Genomic DNA, 16,039 nt, shown 5'->3' with positions numbered 1-16,039 from the left:
TTTCAGTGAAATATAAACCTGGTGTACACTTTGAGGTTTATCATTACTAGATAAAAAGGCTGAGTTATACCTCAGTAGTAAGAGTATGTATTTGCATGTGCATAAGACGTTGGTTAATATCGCCACTAAATCGAAACAAATACCCTCCTCCCCCGACACACACACAGCCCCCAACCCTAACGTTAGTACATAAGACTTAATATAAGTCCAAACTCACCTGTAAATGGGTCTGAAAAATTGGTATTACCAAGTCCCAGCTTTTGACCTTTTGTGTTTTCAATAATAAATTTAGCCACCTGATCCAAAAACATGGGATTCAAATCATTTTTCTGCAAGAAGTTGTACGCGGCCAGCCAGGGATCCTCTCTGACATTATATGGCAATTTATATGCTGGTCCACCTTCATTGACATCAATTGAAAAAACATAATCAAATTCCTATAATGAAAAAAGAAAACACAAAAGATAGATAATTCACCTGTTTAAATATGGGAAAAACATAATCAAATTCCTATAATGAAAAAAAAAAACAAAAGATAGACAATTCACCTGTTCAAATATGGTAAAGATATGTATAAAATAATACAGGTGTTAGGTGTTTTTATTCTAACAATTTATACTTTAAAACATTCTCCAAAATGCAAAGGTAAAAGCTTTCTATTGGCAGATAAGGCGCCAAAGTGTGCATGTGCTGCAAAATTAGTGTTTCATTAGGAGTGGGGCAGGTGATGGCTGAGATGGGGAACTGAGTATCACTACTTATTAATTCCAGGTCCAAAACCAGGCTCCCAAATGGTTGATCTCAAGGTCAAAATTTTTGGCTGTTAGGGTGCCCTACTCACCAAGCACATAAGCACAGCCCTACAGTGTCCCTCATGTATTGCCAAGTTTAATAGAGACAGGCATTAAGCATGAGATGAAAGAAACTCCTAATCCAAACTGACTGGAAACAGTTTTGTATGGGAAATTATAAATGATAGATAATGGCTAATTTGTCATATGCAGCTTCCTCTACACGGAAAGATTTTATATAGACATATATTTGAAAGTTTAATTATATATTTTAATGTATACATTAAATCTACTTTAAGACAGAAGATAAATTTTTTTACAATAATGTACTTTATAATGCCAAAATACAAAAGAAAGTTTTATTAGCAGAGAAAATTTCTAATTTTCTGTGTAGTTTAAAATAATAATTAGAAAGCAAAAGTAGACATACTTTCCCTTCATATAACACTTTTCCAGATGTTTGTTGATTAGCACCAGATGAGCCAACAACATCACCAATTTTTATCCACCTCCCGTCACTAACACTCCACTGGTAGGCTTCAACTCTCTCTCCATCTCTGATTAGACGAGTCTGTCCTTCTCTAGTACCTTAAAACAAATATTTTAACAATCAAAGGTTGACTAGCAGAGCAAAATCCAAAAAGACAAATTTTAACATTTTTTTAATGGATGCTTCTAAATTAACATTAAGACAAACAAGAAGAATATGGCTTCTCTCATCAGTTATGTGTGATAGTAAAAATCCTCAAGTATCAGTATCTGGCATTGAGAACAAATGAAACATTATCAAACATTTTCTGTTATTACTCTCGGTATTCCAAAAGGCAAGTGTGGCGGTTCTCTTCCTCCCCCACTCACTGAGATAGTTTCTCTGTTATGCCTTGGCTGTCCTGAAACTCACTCTGTCGACCAGGCCAGCCTTCAACCCACAGAGATCTGTCTGCCTCTGCCTCCCAAGTGCTGGGGTTAAAGGTGTGCGCCACCATTGTCTGAACTACAATTACTCTATAATAGTTACCTGGTTCATTGAGATGTTCCCTCCCAGGAAGTTGCTCCGCATTAATGTCTCCTAAGTCACCAGTTTTGGAATCAATAGTTGCCTGAGAGAGCTCCCTCTCAAAAGCCTTGATTTCCTCAGTGCTTGCTGTCCGATCCTCTGACTCTGTAAACACTCTAATCATACCATCACTACAAGAAAAGTAAACCAATTTAAGTCACTGACACAGTTTATTATCATTCTCTCATGTGAATAAAACAAAAATTATCTGTATGCATAAATATGAAAAGCATCACTATGCATTGTGAAGAATGCTGACTACAGCATACATTATCCAGCTATGTAAAGAAGTTGCTGGTAAAGAAGAGAAAATACATTTAAACACAATTTTCAATTTCTAAAAAAAAAAAAAAAATGCCAGTGACTGAACCTACCAGTACCTTGTATCCATTAGGCTAGTGTTCTACCACTGAGTTATACCCCAGCATTTGTTTTTTCTGAGACAGGTATTTACATACAACAAGGCCACAGTATTTATACACAGCAAGGCCAGTCCTGAATGTATGATTTCCCACATCAGACTTTCAAGTGCTCAGATTATAGGTAAGTGTCATTACGACCAGCACAATATTCAATTCTATGCTACATATTTACTGTGAAATTTAAAAATACAGTATTTACTTCTTAAAATTACTATTACATAGGCAACGTACACTATCAAAAAGAGTTGGTTGGACATTGTGGCATATACTTCTAATTACAGCCTAGGTTTCACAGCAAGACCCTGTCTTGAAAACAAAACAAAAAAATTGAAAACAAGCAATCAAAACAACAAAACAAAATCAACAAAATGTGCACACTTGCGCATGCAAAACAAAAATCCACAAACAAAGCAAGTAAGCAAACAAAAAACCCCACAAAACAAAATCCTCCAGTATTTCCCTAATCTACACACATTCACTCCATAAATGGAAATTGTTATCGACAGAAATTCTAACTTCTTACTCAATTTTCAAAATCCAATTTAATGTTTATAGAAAGTTTTTTCATACAGATCTCTAGTTTTTCTTCTAACTTCTTTGGAATTTGGAGTTGTCACTATATAATTTATAATACTATACCACAAAGTAAGTACCAGGTCTTGAAAAGTTCTTATTACTGTTGTTTACTTAGTAACAAAAATGTGCGAACAGTCCACCCAGTTCACCTGAAATTTCCATGGTTTACTTATGCACACTCAAGTACCAACCAACCACCTAAACACAGAAATTTATTGACTGACTAGAATATAAATACCTCGCACCAACCACAATGTCACCATTATCTAGCACACAGCAGCACCATATAGACTGAGCTGGAAGTCGGATTGTTTGGGCACATTCACCACGTTTCCATATTCTCAGAGATCTGTCTTCTGCTGTTGTCACAAAATCTAAAATAAATGAAAACAGAAGAAAAATTTGTTTAGATAAAATTGAGCATATTTATAGACCATGTTTTTCTATGTAATAACTAATTTAAAATTAATTTTAGATTTTGTAACTTGTTACAACTTCAAAATCATACTTTTAATCATTTCAAATTTTACACTCTATTCTTTGGACCAATTAATTACACAAAGTCTCTTCTCAGACACTCAAAGGTCTTTTTATAATATAGTCATCTACTCTGAATTAATATAAAGGTGGTCACAGAAATTTCTAAAGAAAAGAATGTAATAGCAAAGTTAAATATATACCATAAGTTAATCTTACCTCTACAATTTGGAAAGACAGATATGCTATAAATATAATTTGTATGTCCATAGTATACTTCAAGACACTCTCCAGTAATCTGCCACCTTCTAATACTTGCATCGTTTGCACAGGAAAGAAATTCTGTTTCACTCAAAATTGCCAAACCTCTTACACAGTCTTCGTGCCCTGGATTTAAAAAAGAATACAAATCAATAAAATGCACCATTTGGTTGATAACATGTGCAGCTTATTAATACCATAAAACTTATGAGTACTGAAACCTAATTTCAAGTTATAGAAATTTTATTTTCTCCTGTACAAAGTGATCTGATAATCAATGCCATTTAGCAATACTGTTTATCCCCAGTCATAGGAAGTTATTCTATATTTTTCTATCTTCTCCAGATGATTTCTGAAACCCTCAGGATATTTTGTACCAGGCTTGACCTCCAACTCAGAGAGATCTACCTGCTCTGCCTTCTGAGTGCTGGGCTTAAAGGAATGTGCCACCAGAATTTTAATTTTTAAGGAATAAATGAAAAGGAAAAACAATAAAAACTCACACCCAAATATTAATGGCCTACAGTAAATGAGCAAACAGTGTGACACTCCTATCAGTCAGCAGAGGCTGAAGGTGTGGTTCAGCGGGAGCATGTGCTTTAAAGTACAAGGGAGTAAGTTCAAATCTCCAAAGCTGAATGTCCATCAACAACTAAATAACCAGACAACGGATGCCTCACTGAATCAAAGAACTAGTTTAACTCCATACACACAACATACACAAAACCACACTCACCCAAATGTCCCAATTATACTGAGTTTTTAAAATTACCATTTTTCAGCTTCTAAACTTTCAAGGAAAAACAATAAACAATTGAGCAGGTTAGAAGAATATTAAGTATTATAAAAGTTGTTAACACTGACATTACCTGAAAAAGTCCTCTCACACCTTCCAGCCTTCCACAGTTTAATAGTCTTGTCTGCTGATCCAGTTAACATCAAGCCCTGCTCTGGTAAAATCTTTACGGCCCATACTGCAGCTGTGTGACCCTGTGAGTAACAAAGGTATCAACCTGAGATGCTGCAGAATCTTCAATCTCCACTTATCTAAAATATCCACACAGAAACGATACCTGTAATGTCATCATGCATTTGTCATTCAGCCAGACTTTAGCAGTGGTGTCCCATGAGCCACTAAGTAATGTCCCAAATTTTCCAGACGAAAGACTACAAACTAAGGGGGAAAAGTAATCAGTTAGTATATTTTCATGTGAACAAATGCTCAACCTGGCAAGCTTCTAAAGTATTATAATTTTTAAGTAAATTTGTGAACTGACAGTTTCTTAGTCAATAAAATTCTATTCAGAGGAGCTGTGAGGGAACACGGTGTTCAAGATGAAAAGCTTTGGTGCCTGAATGTCTGGGGAAAAGGCCTCGCTGAGTCAGCTATAAGCTTTGTGGCCATAAGGGCAATCCTCAAAGAGTTCTAGGGCTTGTTTGTTTCAATTCTTATTTCCATTTATGTGTATATGCCTGTATGAGTGTATGTCATATGTGTGCAGGTGCCTGTAGCATCCAGAAGGTACTGGATACCCTGGGAACTGGAATTACAGGCAGCTATGAGCTACTCAACCTTCAGGAGTGTTAGATGGAAATGGCAAATGGACTTTGTCAGGGTCAGGATTCAAAGCATGAAAAAAATGTTGAGTCAGTTGGGAACTGTAAATATTCATTAGATAGTTGATAGCAAGAATTTTTAATTGTTTGAAGTATGATAATGATAATATGGCTATTTCTTCCTTTTAGGAGAAAAAAGCTGGAGCTGGGGAAAAGGTTGTTGGTAATGGAATTGCCTTACAAGCACAAGGACCTAAACTTAGATGCAAAGGCAGTATAAAAATGCCAAGGGCTAGTGGTAGTGGTGCACACCTTTAATCCCAGCACTCAGGGTAGAAAGCAGGTGGATTTCTGTGAGTTCAAGGACACCCTGGTCTACAAAGCAAGTTCCAGGACAGCCAGAGATATATAGAGAAACCCTGTCTCAAAAAAAAAAAAAAAAAAAAAAAAAAAAGCCAAGGGTTGACAGTTGACCTCAACCACAACCTCGCTTAGAATCCTAGTGCTGGGGAGGTGAAAACAGGCAGAACTCCTCAGTTGCTATCTGGCCAGGCAAGCCTCAGGCTACTGAGAGTCCTTTTCTCAAAACTTTATAAAAAGTTGAGGGTAGAGAGATGGCTCTATGAAAGAAGATACTTGTGCATAGGCCTGAAAATCTTAGTTCCATCACTGGATCCCAAGATGGCAGAAGAGAACTGACTCCCGAGTGTAATCATCTGACCTTCTTCTTTTTTTCAAAAGATTTATTTATTTATTCTGTATACAACATTCCTTCCGTGTATGCTTACAAGCCAGAAGAGGACACCAGATCTCATTATAGATGGCTGTGAGTCACTATGTGATTGTCGTGAATTGAACTCAGGACCTCTGGAAGAACAAACAGTCAGTGCTCTTAACCTCTGAGCCATCTCTCAGCCCTCATCTGACCTTCTTACAGGTGTTGTGGCATGTATCTGCCAAACATACTACTAAAATAATTTCATGTAGCCTTGGTTAGCCTTAAACTCGGAGATCCACCTGCCTCTACCTCTCAAGTGCTAGGATTAAAGGGTGTACAACACTACACCCTGCCCAAAGTTAATTTAAAAAAAAAAAAAAAAGAAAGGTGGGCAGCACTTGAAGAGCAACAGCCAAGGCTGTTCCTGCTTATCATTTCCCCACTCCCACATACACTCACACACAGAATCACTGTTAGCGAAGGGGAAAAAAGAAAATCAGAATTAATGCATATTAATCACAACCCACAAAAGCCAAACAATTTTATCTTCTTAAGTGATAGTAGAATTAAAACTACATTTGGTGAAACATAAACTACATGAAATACATGTTTCAAGTGTCCATAAATAAAATTTTTTTTCAATGAACTTGGTGGCATAAGCCTATAATCCTAGCTACCCCAGAGGCTAAGCAAGTTGAAGATCTGCCTATGCTACATGTACAACAGACATTCTGATTCACGCTTTTCTGTAAATTAAGGAGTTATAACAGTCATATAGCCTGAAAAGCCTAAAACATTTAATAACTAACCCTTTACAAAAAACTTTGCAACGATATATACTGAAATGCTTATAGGAAAAAAAAAAACACCAAAACTTCCTCTACCATGGTAGAGGAAGAAAATTAAATAAGCCACTGATAATCCTTAAAGCTATGAAAACTCATGGAGGGGATTTTTATACTATTTACTCCTGTGTACACATATATTTATTTAATAACTCACTATAAAATACCAAGCCTCTAATTTGCATACATTTAATTTATTTCATAACAGAAACAACTTTAAATTTGTGTCACTCTTCATTTAAAGTATTACATATACACAATTTCACATTCTTTATAGGAATTAAGTTTAACTGTTTACAGATCAAGTCCCAAACTTCTACACACACTATATAAAATAAGTACAGGGGCTGGAGTGATGGCTCAGCTATCAGTGTATATGCTCTTTCAGGGGTCCTGAGTTCACCTCCCAGCACCTATATCTGGTGACTAACAACCACCTACAGTACCAGCTCCAGGAGAGTTTCTGTCTCTGAACTACATGAGCACCTGAACTCAGGTGTCTGTGTAGACACACATACATAATTACAAATGATAAAAATACATCTTTTTGTTGTTTGTTTTTCAAGACAGGGTTTCTCTGTATAGTCTTGGCTGTCTTGGAACTCACTCTGTAGACTAGGCTGGCCTCAAATTCAGAAAGATCTGATTGTTTCTGCCTCCTGAGTGCTAGAATTAAAGGCATATGCCACATGCCCACCTATAAAAATAAATCTTAAAAAGTGAAATAAGATAAAAACAAGTACACATAACCACACTGATTTCACACATCATTTCATAACAGAAAGCTATGATATTTCAAAGTATTTTCCCTTCAAAAATTATACCATGCCGGGTGGTGGTAGCATACATCTTTAATCCCATTTAATCCCAGCACTTGGAGACAGAGGCAGGCGGATTTCTGTGAGTTTGAGGCCAGCCTGGTCTACAGGGTGAGTTCCAGAACAGCTAGGACAGTTACACAGAGAAACCCTGTCTTGAAAAATAAACAAAAATTATACCATATCCTCAAACACATCGTTCTCAGTCTGTGTTTTGATGTGTTAATAGAGATATCTTACAAGACAAAACAAAACTCTGAGCCGGGCAGTGGTGGCGCAAGCCTTTAATCCCAGCACTTGGGAGGCAGAGGCAGGCGGATCTCTGTGAGTTTGAGGCCAGCCTGGTCTAGAAGAGCTAGTTCCAGGACAGGAACCAAAAGGTACAGAGAAACCCTGTCTCGAAAATCAAAAACAAAAAACAAAAACAAAACTCTGTTTTATTAAGTAAGTAACTTCTTTATAAAAATAGAAGAAAACAAAAAATTATGAGGCATAGTAATATCACAGTCTCTCTCTTTTATAACTCAACACTATCTTTCATATTTATATAGACTTGAAGTATAGCTCAGTGTTAGAGGCTTCCTAGTACACATGAAAACTATCTCATCCCCAGTACCAAAAGGAAAAAAAAAAACTATTTGGATATACCAATTGTTAAATCTGAAAGTAAATTTATAACAGAAAATTTACATAACTAAGATGACCCAAAAAGGTTTCCACTAACAAACATAGCCAAAAACGAGAAAAAAAGGTAGGTGGATTATAACTGAAAGTCTTAAAATTAAAAACAAAACAAACCATCAAGTTATACTCACCAGTATCTTTGTGACCCTTTAAAGTATAAATTGGCATAGGGCTTTCCAGCGAGAAAATGCATATGTTGTGGTCATTTCCTCCAGTGGCAATTAGTCCATGAGGATATATATCACTTGAGGGTATGATGCACACACAAGACACAAAATTAGAGTGGCCGCTCATACAATGCATTTCTGTAAAGCCCCTGTTAGGACTGGAAAGACAGAATCATTAATAGGTACACATCTGCCTTCTCCTGGCTTACCCTAAGACATAAAACATGAATATATTCATTATCACTCAGCGTGCAGGCTAAACTTTAAGAGTGTATGCCATTCAAAGATGCTATTGTTTTAAATGAAACATTAAATGGCTTCACTGCATGAGTAGAGTATTATATCAGACTGGGAAAAATCATATGTTTTCTCAGAATATATTAATTAAGAGGAAAAACAAGAAAAGGCAGGAGATGAATAGTCTAAGTGGCCTTTTCTCATTCTCCAGTACCATTCTACTCATTAGTTACTGCTATTCTAGATAGCTCTGGGGAACTGAAATACTTGAAATTAAGACAATGAAATCCAGTCAGTAAACTAAATTTGCTCAATGAAGTATAAACTTACTACCCATTAGTATAGTATGGTAGATGCAGCTAAACAGCTAGAAGGTCAATCATTTCAGGATAGAAAAAAAAGGGAACAAATTTACTGTCTAGGAACACAGCGCATTAGTAATTGCCTTCCTTGGATTACAAATGATTGCCCATTTGTCACATACATCAATGATTTAGCATTCCTGCCTTAAGTAAGTGAAACAATGGTATGATATATTGTGCAGAAAACAATACAGTAACAACTAAGAGGCAAAGACAGTTATACCTCTGGCAATCAAAGAGCTCACAACCCAGTTAAAGCAACTAGGCAAGTACACATAACAAGATCAAACTGGAGACAAACTGAAACAATCCAACAAAAACTGAACACTCCAACACAATGGTCTACTTCTGTTTTTTCCCTCCAAAGCCTACTCACTAGTCCTTTAAATATAAATGGTAGTTCAAAGATCAATAAAGGCATTACAGAGAGGATGAAGGGGGAAAAAACAAGAATGCAACTTTTAATAGTGTAAAAATAGCTATTAAAAAAAGTAGTAAAAACTTAGGATGCCCGTGGAAAATGACTTCTACAGTAGTGTAGGGTTGGGCCACCCCCTAAGGGGGCGGACTTGCCTCTGGCGAATGTTAACTGATAAATTGCGCTTCCCTTCCTGTTTCCTGTCCTCCGCGGGAACCTTAGTTTCATGAGTCTGGTTTTTCCATTAAAGTTGTGCAAATATTTATTACAATTTGTCTTCATTAATCTAAGCTGCCACATTTGGCGCCCAATGTGGGGCTTTGCGGATACCTGCCCCGATTCGGAGGCTCCGGGAGGCAACCACTGGGAGCCAGCGGCACCTCCCCCTCCGGAGGTCTCTCTCTCTCTCTTCACACAGATTGTGCCCTCTCAGCACTAGAAGCAGCTGAGATTCTGAGTCACTGGAAATCTCTGGTGCCTGCTAGAAAGCCGGCAAACAGAACGGGAGACTTAGCCCTGGCGGTTCGGATTTGTGTCTGGGCACCCCGCCCTGCCCGCCACCCTACGCTCGGGTCACGTAATGGCAGAGAGGTGTTGCAGTCCCCGTGACATGGCTCAGTGCCGTGCGTCTCTTTGACTTGTTCACTTTGGCGGTTTTCTCTCTGTTCCCCTTCCACCCCGCCTGCTCGCCGGAGCAATTAACCCAGAACAGTAAATTTTGGTTTTGAGTTGTTTCAGACCTGCTCTCCACGTGGACTCAAGTGGACTCTTTCGCCACCACTGGCAGGAACCAGTCATTGCAGGTAAAAATTTTCTTTCTTTTATAAATAAAATGTCTGAGAATATTACTATTCAGGACTTTAACAGTCTTTTTCAGTGTGCCATGTGGGAGATCTTACAGAGGTGTCTAGCACCCCACATCTATGGATCTTTCTGGGATTAGTAGTTTTCCTTGGTATTAGGTGGTTTGACAACAGAAGTATGAGAGTCTTTAAGAGACAAATCCAGGATTCTTAAGGCAGAAGTTGAACGTCTAAAAACTATTGGAAACGAAGCCAGGATTCTTTCGGCAGAGGTTGAACATCTACAAACTATTAAGCATGACAATGATCTTCTCAAGAATCAGTTTGAAGTTCTACAGGAAGAGAACAGAACTTTGTTTAACAAGACTCTGCTGACTGAGCAAAATTTAGAAAAGGTTCAGGCGGATGTTAAGGAGAAATTCATTACTATGGAAGAGGGAACAGCTGATTGGATAGTAAATTTCATCAGTCACTTTCTGAAGGGACTGAAATATTAACTGACAGAATCAAAACTGTTGAATGTGACAATCAAATTTTGTCTAAAGCTTATGACAGATTGGCAGAAAGATTGTCAATACAAGAAGGCACGGTTTATGCCATAAAAATTATGTCCAAAGATGAGATGTTATCTCTAATGGACAAACTTCATACTTTAGAATCCTCATTGAAGGCTTTGGAACATAATTCTGGACAGGAGATACAGACATTGCAGAAGGCAATGGTGAATAGAATTGAATAGATTGAGGAATTTCTAAATTCTGATGAAGAAGAACAAACGGTAGAAAGGCAAATTTTAACTACATCTGTGGGTAAATCCCTCCGGGACAATTTCCACAAAGCTCTACCTACAGCTCTATCTGCCTTTCCAGTAATATCAACAGAGAAGGTGATTGGTTCCAGAAACCCTAGGGTCATCAAGGAAGATACATGGGAGCCTGTCCGTATGAATGATCTCAAAGAAATTAAACAGGCTGTCATGACTTTCGGGATGCACGCCTCTTTTGTTAAAGAGATGCTAAAATCTTGGGCCACGACAAGCAGAGCTACTCCCTCTGACTGGTTTCAGCTGATCTTTGCAGTCCTTGAGAGTGGGCCACAATTAAAATGGAAATGCTTATTCAGGCAAGAGGCTAGACTTTTAGAACAGCAAGAAAAGGCGAAGGGAAGTGACATCTCCCTAGATAAAATTCTAGGTGAAGGACTCTTTCCCGACCCTGAGGAACAAGCTAATTTGGATGAAAACACGCTCTCCATCTGCACTACAGCAGCCTTAAGGGCTTGGGACAGGGTACAAGACCCAGGACAGAGAATGGAATCATTTTTCACAATTAAACAAGGTCAGAGAACCCTTTAGTGATTTTTTACAAAGACTTACTGAGGCTGTGCAAATAGGGATATCTGACCCAGACGCAAGACGTATAATGATTGAGTCTTTGGCTTATGAAAATGCAAATGTGGAATGCAAAAAGATTTTGGGGCCTTTAAGGTTCAGATCAGCACCTTTGGAAGAATGGGTCTTGCATACACTGGATGTTGATACATTTGATTATGGCACTGAAGCATGGGTAGAAGAAGCAATTTCCAATGGTAAAAGGAGACACCAGAATACCAAATGTTTTAATTGTGGCAAAATGGGTCATATGAAAAGGAATTGTAAACACCGGATTTTCAGAAATAATAATAATGCATCTTCTAGAAATAACAGAAATAGGAGGACTCAGCCTTCAGATTTATGTAGAAGATGTGGAAAAGGTAGACATTGGACGAATGAATGCAGATCTACAAGAGATAGACAAGGTAACCTGATACAGACGGGAAACGTGAGGGGGGGGGCCTCATAGGCCCCCATGGCAAACATGGTTCAGTCATTTCCAGTTTCTGCAGAGAACGTGCCTTGTCAGGACAATTAGGAAGCCCCATGCCTACTCTTACAAGCAATAATGATCAGAAAGATGAGTTACGTGTGTTTTGGCAAACTTCTATAAATGATCAAAGACCTAAGCTGAGAGTGTGTGTAAATGGCATTTTTATTACTGGCCTGCTGGACACAGGTGCTGATGTAAGTATCATTACCCCAGAATCTTGGCATCCGTATTGGCCTCTTCAGAATGTAAATGTTCAGCTCCTGGGAATTGGAACCCTATCTCGAGTAAGACAGAGCATGAGATGGGTTGAATGTATAGGGCCTGAGGGACAAATAGGAAAATTAAGGCCATATGTAGCCAATATTGCAATGAATTTATGGGGTCGTGATCTTTATAGTTCGTTTTGATCTTTCTATGACTGCTTGACCTGTAGGATTGTATGGTATACCTGTAACATGCTTGATATTGTAATAGTCAAAAAACCGTTTCATTTTCCTAGAGACATAAGCAGGACCATTATCTGTCTTTATTTGTGTAGGTTTACCCATGATAGCCATGACTTCTAATAAATGAGTGATTGAATAAACAGAAAGGGGTGGAAAACACCCCCAGAAATAGGTTACATAATGCTTTGTTAACCTTGAATTTTCTTAACGCTAATGAGAAGGGAACAGCTGCAGAAAGACATTGGATAATGGAAAAGTCTACTGAACTAAATCAACCAGTTTATTTCAAGGATGTGCTGACCTCACAATGGAAGCCAGGAGATGTGCTGCGTTGGGGAAGGGGTTTTGCTCTTATCTCCACAGGTGAGGAAAAATTGTGGATACCGTCAAAATTAATAAAGGTCTGGTATGAAGAAGAGAAGCCATTTGGAAAAAATAAATAACAATTCATTCACAAGGACGGCGAGCATACTGATGGTAAGGAATACAAATAGGTTGGGGGCAGGGTTCTTTTCTTATCTCCACAGGAAAATACTGATCTTCAAAGAATTCAAGGGACGCTGAATATTTAATTACTGATGGATGGAAAATAGTTACGACCCATTGAGGATCAACAGTAAAATTCTATACATTCTGTAAGTATTGATTTATATATATATATATGTTTTATTGAACACTTCTTTATAAATATGTAGAGCTGGTTTTGAAGTTGGACTATGGCTCTGTCCCTCTTCAATTCCAAGCCTATTGATAAAAAGATATCTCAGTTTCTGTCTCAGATCAGGAGCCATGAAATGGGACAGAATAAGGATAATTATATACTTGATAAACTTTCTTTGCTTTTCCTCGTATCTGTGTCTTTCTTTATATGTCAGTATATGTCCTTGTTGTTAATGTCTAAATTTCCCATAACAAGCAACAAATTTTCCTACAGTAATTTTTGAAGTTTCCAGGATGAAGATGGGGCCCCACAACATCAACTCAACCTGGTTTTTATGATGTCATGAATATTTTTTTCTTTTTTACGCGCTAATATTAGACCTGTTTTTTGGTACCAACTTCACGAGACAATTTCGAATGGTGCACATTTTTGACAACACTCTGGCCGGACCTTCTCAAAGTGCTCAGGGTTATAATTTTCTTAGGTCAAAGGTTAATTTGGGAATTTTACCATCATTTGCTTTCACAGGAGCCCCTAAGAAGAACGTTGCCCCCATGTCAGCTTGAAGCAATCTTAGAGGATGATGTCCCCTCTCCCAACAGAGTTTGCCCTCAGGGTTAGGGACATCTTTTAGTGGTTGGTTTGGGGTTGAGGGGATGGGGAGATGTTTTATGGAATTAGGGGTATATTCTAAAAAAAAAATAAATAAAAAAAGAGGGGGATTAACTGGTTTGACGGGATGATTGGTATTTGTGAGTTACTGTTTTTAGAAAATTGTATTGGTACTGTTTCCTGTATATTGATATATTGAATATTGAATGTGAGTGTTCCTACCTCTATTTTTGTATAAGAGTATGCTTATAACTTTGTCTATATTGTATTGATACATCTACCATATCACAATGTACATTTCTACCTCTGATACTATTTATGTAATAATATTGTTTACATTTGATATGTAATGACATTGTTTACAGGTGAAGATCATTGTCTTCATATATTGCACAGTTGTTTATTCTCTTAGTCTTCAAGCTAGATAGGTATTGAGAATTATATGTTTGTCATGTTTATTTTTAGGTTAATCAGGTCTTCTAGATACATAGAGATTATATTTAGTATAGATAGTATAATCTTCAGCCTCTTTAAAGAGTAGAAAATGGCCTTTAATCTAACCTAGAATTCTGTGCCAATGAGACACAATTACTCCTGGCAACACCACTCTACTCCCGAGAGAACGTTGAGCACCAAAGACACTCCACTGGGAGCTTGTCTTCTTGGCAGAACTGGCCTTTGGGTTAAGAAAAGCCCATACTTCAACTACTGACAAAGATATGAAACAGGATTGTCTTATCTTGCCAAGACAGGGTAGGATAATTCTAAGAAAGTTCCTTGCATTTGATAATGGTATGTCAGTTATGTTAGGCCTTAGCCAAAGTTGGTTGACTCAACATTGCGAATGAGAATTTGGGTAATTGCCCAGGTAGTCAGTTGTCTCTGTTATTTGTTGCACATTTTGGATATCCCTCATTTGTTAAGTAATATTTATTCCCTTCTCAGATCTTTGATGGAGTTGAAGATTATATAATTGTAGTACTCTCTACATTTAGACTCCTTGAGATAGGATGTTTAGCAAAACTTTTGTTCTCTATAGTGTTTGTTATATTTATTATTTGTTATTATTGTTTATAGTTGTAGTTGGTTTAGTTCTGTCTTATTTAGAGAAAAGGGGGAGATGTAGGGTTGGGCCAGCCCCTAAGGGGGCGGACTCGCCTCTGACGAATGTTTACTGATAAATTTCGCGCGCAGAAGCCTGCGCTTCCCTTCCTGTTTCCTGTGCTCCGTGGGAACCTTGGTTTCGTGAGTCTGGTTTTTCCATTAATGTTGTGCAAATATTTATTACAATTTGTCTTCATTAATCTAAGCCGCCACACACTAGCAGATTAAGAGGAAAATCAATGGACCATCCCTTCCCCAAAGGATAAGAACTGCAGAGACCTCTGTAAAGATGCTAGCTGAGGTTGGAAAAAGCAGGAACCTGTCATCCCACTCTGACAGCAGAATCTAGCACTGGAAGAATTTATCTGGTAGTACTACTTGAGAACTATGGTGTCAACTGATGGCTTGCAACTTCCAGGGTAAGGTATAGACTGGAAACTGAGTTTGCTGGGATCAAACCCTGAGCCCATGCACACTACACATCCGGCCTATTGAAGTTAATTTTAATCAATTTTGGCAATTGGAACAGTACCAGCTACCAACCTGTCACCTTCTAACTCCATGGTGGGTGATCCTCCACATGTTCCTGTAGCAGACCGCACACAAAAGCAGAAGCCAAAGGGTACATAAAGCATGCTATCTTCCACATAGCAGAGATCAGAGCTGATCCCAGTTTGCTATTCAGAATTAGGTGGCCATTGTTGAAACTTCCTGTCTTCCCTGCTAATGCAAACAACTGCCTCTCCAACTGAAGTGACTTATGAAGAATTTAAAGGACCGACATCTGTCCCTTCAGCATTATTTTTCTGCTTTTGAGAGTCAAACAATAAAATCCAGGATATTAGTAGCCAGAGCGATGGGACATCTTTGCAGAAGCTGAGGCCAGAAGATTTAGTTCAAAGCTAGTCTTGGCTACACAGGTAGATCTGTCTCAGAATACAAACAAAACAACCACCTCAAAACGAAGGTATTCAAAAGCAACTGCATTTACGGGGAACTTAGAAAGTAAATGCGCATGCCCAGGGAAAACACAGGTGAGAAACGATCTAAGACCTTAAGGATACACCCCAGCTAAGATTCAGTAGACACTGAACAACAAACTATCAGCAAACTCTGGCCACTCAAAGAAGCAAATTAAATCCCTATAAGTTGTTCCTG

At 38.0% G+C, this 16,039-nt stretch overlaps 1 protein-coding gene across 2 annotated transcripts in view; it reads right to left on the bottom strand.

The window, feature by feature from the left end:
• Plaa (phospholipase A2 activating protein) overlaps nt 1–16,039 on the bottom strand; it is a 39,856-nt gene that overhangs the window by 13,652 nt on the left and 10,165 nt on the right. Inside the window, exons 2-9 of one of the 2 annotated variants that reach the window (XM_050136272.1) lie at nt 8,338–8,531; nt 4,658–4,758; nt 4,454–4,574; nt 3,543–3,710; nt 3,085–3,220; nt 1,810–1,979; nt 1,222–1,379; nt 218–437 (exon numbers count right to left, since the gene is read on the bottom strand). In XM_050136272.1, the coding sequence (XP_049992229.1) occupies nt 218–437; nt 1,222–1,379; nt 1,810–1,979; nt 3,085–3,220; nt 3,543–3,710; nt 4,454–4,574; nt 4,658–4,758; nt 8,338–8,531 (1,268 nt within the window). The remainder of the gene's footprint in view (nt 1–217; nt 438–1,221; nt 1,380–1,809; nt 1,980–3,084; nt 3,221–3,542; nt 3,711–4,453; nt 4,575–4,657; nt 4,759–8,337; nt 8,532–16,039) is intronic. The other variant, XM_050136273.1, reaches the window with a different exon arrangement.

The sequence above is a fragment of the Alexandromys fortis genome, unplaced genomic scaffold (assembly GCF_014885135.2).
Source record: "Alexandromys fortis isolate MF-2015 unplaced genomic scaffold, M_Fortis_MF-2015_v1.1 scaffold_13, whole genome shotgun sequence".
NCBI lineage: Eukaryota > Metazoa > Chordata > Mammalia > Rodentia > Cricetidae > Alexandromys > Alexandromys fortis.
This window is presented reverse-complemented; position numbering and strand designations above follow the sequence as displayed.